This window comes from Cinclus cinclus, chromosome 2 (genome assembly GCF_963662255.1).
Source record: "Cinclus cinclus chromosome 2, bCinCin1.1, whole genome shotgun sequence".
Lineage (NCBI taxonomy): Eukaryota > Metazoa > Chordata > Aves > Passeriformes > Cinclidae > Cinclus > Cinclus cinclus.
The window spans coordinates 47,838,980-47,843,313 of NC_085047.1; the positions used below are offsets into that span (position 1 = coordinate 47,838,980).

General features: G+C 41.5%; 1 protein-coding gene across 1 annotated transcript; it reads right to left on the minus strand.

Annotated features, from left to right (window-relative positions):
- Positions 1–382: 382 nt before the first annotated feature.
- LOC134057689 (complement C1q and tumor necrosis factor-related protein 9A-like) lies at positions 383–3,912 on the minus strand. The gene is made up of 3 exons (XM_062514669.1): positions 3,732–3,912; positions 2,058–2,120; positions 383–1,188 (listed from the first exon to the last, which is right to left on the minus strand). Exons 1-3 carry the CDS (start codon positions 3,895–3,897, stop codon positions 383–385), a joined length of 1,035 nt encoding a protein of 344 aa, XP_062370653.1. The 5' UTR covers positions 3,898–3,912.
- Positions 3,913–4,334: the final 422 nt, after the last annotated feature.

Consider the following 4,334-nt stretch of genomic DNA (forward strand, 5'->3'; position numbering starts at 1 on the left):
TCTACACATGCCACACTGGAAGATATAAACTGGCTTGGAAGTAACTATTGCTTCTTTTTACACAAGATGTCCCACACAACATAATTCCACAACATAATTCCATAATTCCAGAACTTTTGTCTTTTATTTCATCCCACTTTGCTTTAAAATTTGTTCTTCAGACCTGGGGTACACAACCCTGTGAATGCCTACAGTAAGTCGCCAAACCACTAATGCATTAAGCCAAGCACTGTAGATTCTGAAGATTTGTCCTCTCTGGTGCAGAAGCTGATCTGACACCAACCATTTTCTATAGAATCCAGTAGAAATAGTCCAGCAGATGACAGGTTTCTTAGGGAGGTTGGAAGGGCACAGGCACGCAGCATTCAGGGATAACGCAGCGTTACGGGGCGGGCAGTAGCGGTGGCTCCAGTGGGTCAGCAGTGCCGAACAGGAGGAACCCAGAGAAGGTGGTATCGTCATCGCCGTCTGCAAACAGCCCATTGAAAGCCTCTCCTTGGTGGGCCTGCAGCCACACCTCGTCTCCTCCCTGCAGCTCGAGGATGGCGGCTCCTGAAGCCTGGTCCTCTCCACTCTGGTACCTGTCCACTGTGTGCAGCATCTTGATGTCGTTCTTAACAAGAGCTACTCGCACATTCCTCGAGTAGACAGTGATGTGGTAGGTGAAATAGTAAACACCGGGGTGTTTGCAGGTGAACTTGCCAGTGGCTGAGTTGAAGTCATTCAGACTGTTATACAGCACCTTATCAAACTTGATCGGGCGATTCGGAGGGGGAAACTTGGTGCTGGCTGTAAGGCCAACACTGAAAGCACTCCTTGGCAGGACTCCCGGGGCACCTACATTGCCCTTGTCTCCTCTGTCTCCTTTCAAGCCTCTTTCCCCCTGAACTCCTGGATTACCCTGTGGCCCTATACCTCCAGTATTACCTTTAGGACCTGGATTACCAATTGGGCCAATCGGCCCTGGGAAACCAATTCTTCCAGGATGGCCAATTTCACCCTTTGTCCCTTTTGGACCTATGGGGCCAATATCTCCTTTTAACCCCTTTGGGCCTTGCAGTCCCAGCTCTCCCTTCTGACCTTTGTAACCCACTGACCCTGTAAATCCTTTTGGTCCCAGTTTCCCAGGTGGTCCTCTTTCTCCTTTATCTCCTTTGTTCCCTTTCTCTTCAACAGTCCCATTGGTCCCTAAAGGGAAAAAAAAACCAAAATAAAATAATAATAAAAACTAAACAAAAGAACTGCACAACTTTCTTGTGATCCTCCATTGGAAGGTACAAATTGAGTTTCATCATGAGGAGATATGTGTGCAGGTGTTTGTCTCCACTGTGCATGCTCTGCTCAGTGTACCCAGAGTTTCTCATTCATTTAAGTGCAGGATAAGCATAATGTCTGAAGAGCCTGTTATTTTGTTAGAAAACAGGTGCTCTGACTGGCAGCAGCAAGAATAAAATAAAGGAAGGTTCTCTATGGGCTAATTGTAACACTGACAGCTCACATCATCTCATACAAAAGCAGCATCTGTCCACACTTTTCACTTTTTTACAGTCTTTAGTGTACAAAATAGGTGAGAGGGTTCACAATTTAATCAGAGGAAGAGGGCTTTTTAACAACACCCTGAATTTGCTTGCCACATGTTTCTATAATTTCTACATATATTTTTCTTGGGTTACATAGATTGCTACTGCGGCACAACGAAAGGCTTTTTGTCCTGGTTACTTGCCACCCTATGCTTTATTTATCCTCTGAAGATCAAAACCTTCAAAACTGCTCTGATGGCTGCACAAAGTTTTGAAGGTGAAGATCTCATGATGTGAAAGGCACTTTAGCAGTTGATAAACAAAGGACTCCATAAAGAACATATGCTTAATGCATCAGGAAAATAAGCTGATCAGTTCTGCTCAGCGGCCTTTGGCTTCTCATGTTAGGAATAATACTTTTTGTACCGTTTGTTGTTTTTAATTTAGAAATGAAGAACTTAAAATAGATAAGATTGAGTTCATGAACACAAGGGCTGTAGTTCACAGACAAATTTTAAATTGAAACACTTCTCTAACCTCGTTCACCTTTCTCTCCATCGACTCCATCTTTTCCCGGACTGCCAGGAACTCCTGGTTTGCCTAGTACAGAAATAAAACCACAGATTTTCATTAAACAAATTACCAGAAAATTTGTGAAGAGTCCTTCTTTAATCCCTCCTCTTCAAGCCTGGCCAAACACTAATGTAAAGCATACCCTTATTTCTGACTTCTAGTGTCTGCCACTGCTGGTACTTTTATCTTATAGAGAGATTGACAAAGAGCAGAGAAACTCTGTTTGAGGATGGCGCTTTTTGGTGCAGAAGGTACCCTTGGCATAAAGAGGTGAGTTATTGAGGCATGTATAGTTGTTATAACCTGGTGAGGATCACCAGTGTGAAAACTTCTCTTGTTGCCTCCATCCGTGGAAATTCAGCAAGAAGCATTGTTGGGGCAGGAAGCCCAGCAGTGAAACAAGGATGTGGTTTAGTGGTGGGCCTGGTGGTGCTGGGTTAATGGTTGGTCTAGATCATCTTAGATGCTTTTTCCAGCTGTAATAATTCTGTGAGTCTATGAAAGGTGAACTCCCACCTCAAGAAGAGATGTGCAGGAGTTTGATGGATGGTGATGGATCATTACAGTGGAATAACACTCCCTATAAAGCTGGGGAAGGCATTCACACTCTGGATCTCTTACCTAGCATGACATGGACTTTCCACTGCTCTACAGAGAGCAATTATAGAAGTTATTTTTTTAGTACAGAGGTAGTACAGAAGACCAAGAGGTCCATGATCAAACAACTGAATACATCCTGAGTGCAGCAACAGAAGAAAAATTGAGTAGGCAGTTTGGTTGTAATCATACTCCTGAGTATGAGAGTAGCTCTTCAGCCATATGGATCAGAGAACAGTTCTTTAGCAGTTTCCTGCACAAGGGGCACATCTCAGCACGTGCTGAAATTTCTTTGACTTGGTAAGAAACAAGATTAATTCTCAAGTATTAAACCACAAAGATGTATCTACATAGTGTATAAAGAATAGTGCGTTCATCCCACTTTGTTCAAACAAAGAATAGCCAATATAGTCATCATAACAGATGAATTTAGGAAAAAAGTTGGGGAATTTATCAGAATCCAATGGTGTCATGATAACTCACTGGAGTGCAGGAAAGGCCTTTAGAAAATAAATGAAAATAAGAAAGCTTTAGGTTTTCTGTTTTTCAGACCTTTTTGGAACCCGGCATACAGAAAAAGAGGGAAATTAAATGTATGTGCCTATTAAGATGCTAATGGAAATGTTTGTTTCTTTCTATATTTTAAAAGGTAATGAAGTGTTATATGTCCACATGCCTGCACATTTATCACTTTGTGCAACCCTGGCCTTGATATTCCAGCATGGATACAAGGGCCATCAATAGCCTAAGGCTTAATTTTATATTTTTTTAATATTTTAAGGCTTAAAATATTCCCATGATAGAAGGTAAAGCCTTTTTTCTTTTGTTTTTATCCCATGGACCTGACATCTCCATAGCATCTGCTTTCATTATCAAGCCTTTCTTCATATTTCCTTCTTCAAAGAAGTAAATGACAAATGTCTGAAATATTTTCTGAAGGCCAGGCAGAATAATCCCATTCATGCAGAGTAACTACAGAAAAATTTGGGAGTGAATGGCCTTGCATTTGATATATTAAATCATTCCTTCTGAACTTAGTACCTGCATCTCCCTTGTCTCCTTTTGACCCATCACGTCCATCACGACCAGGTATGCCATTGTGCCCAGGATTGCCAGGGATGCCAGGATACCCTTGGGTGCAGATGTCCTGGTTTTGTGTTTCTGCTGTGCTGACTACAATTGCCAGCAGTACAATCCAGCTTTTCATTCTTCAGGTAGGTTATATGGCTTTGGCTGAAATATTTAAGAAAAAAATGTACATCTGCCTATGTCTACTGTAGAAAGGAATGCAGGGTGTTGGAGGGAAGAAGATAAGGAAATGGGTTTTCACCATGTCTATCCTTTTGTTTTATTTATAAATCTCTATATAGCATTAATTACAGTCCTGGAGATTACCAAGTGCTATTTTAAATAATTATTTAAAGGAGATATCAGTTATAGCATCATTCTACATTTAAAATATCAGCTTTACACAATTCTCCATCCACATTTCTCCCTGCACCTACTTGTGACTGCACAGCTGTACCCTTCATCTCTCAGGAGAGGGTGCCATGGGAGGTGAGTTAAGGCCATTCAACCCCCTCATTCAGCACAAAGCATCACTTTTAAATTTAATTTTATTTTTTTAATATTATTCACTTGAAT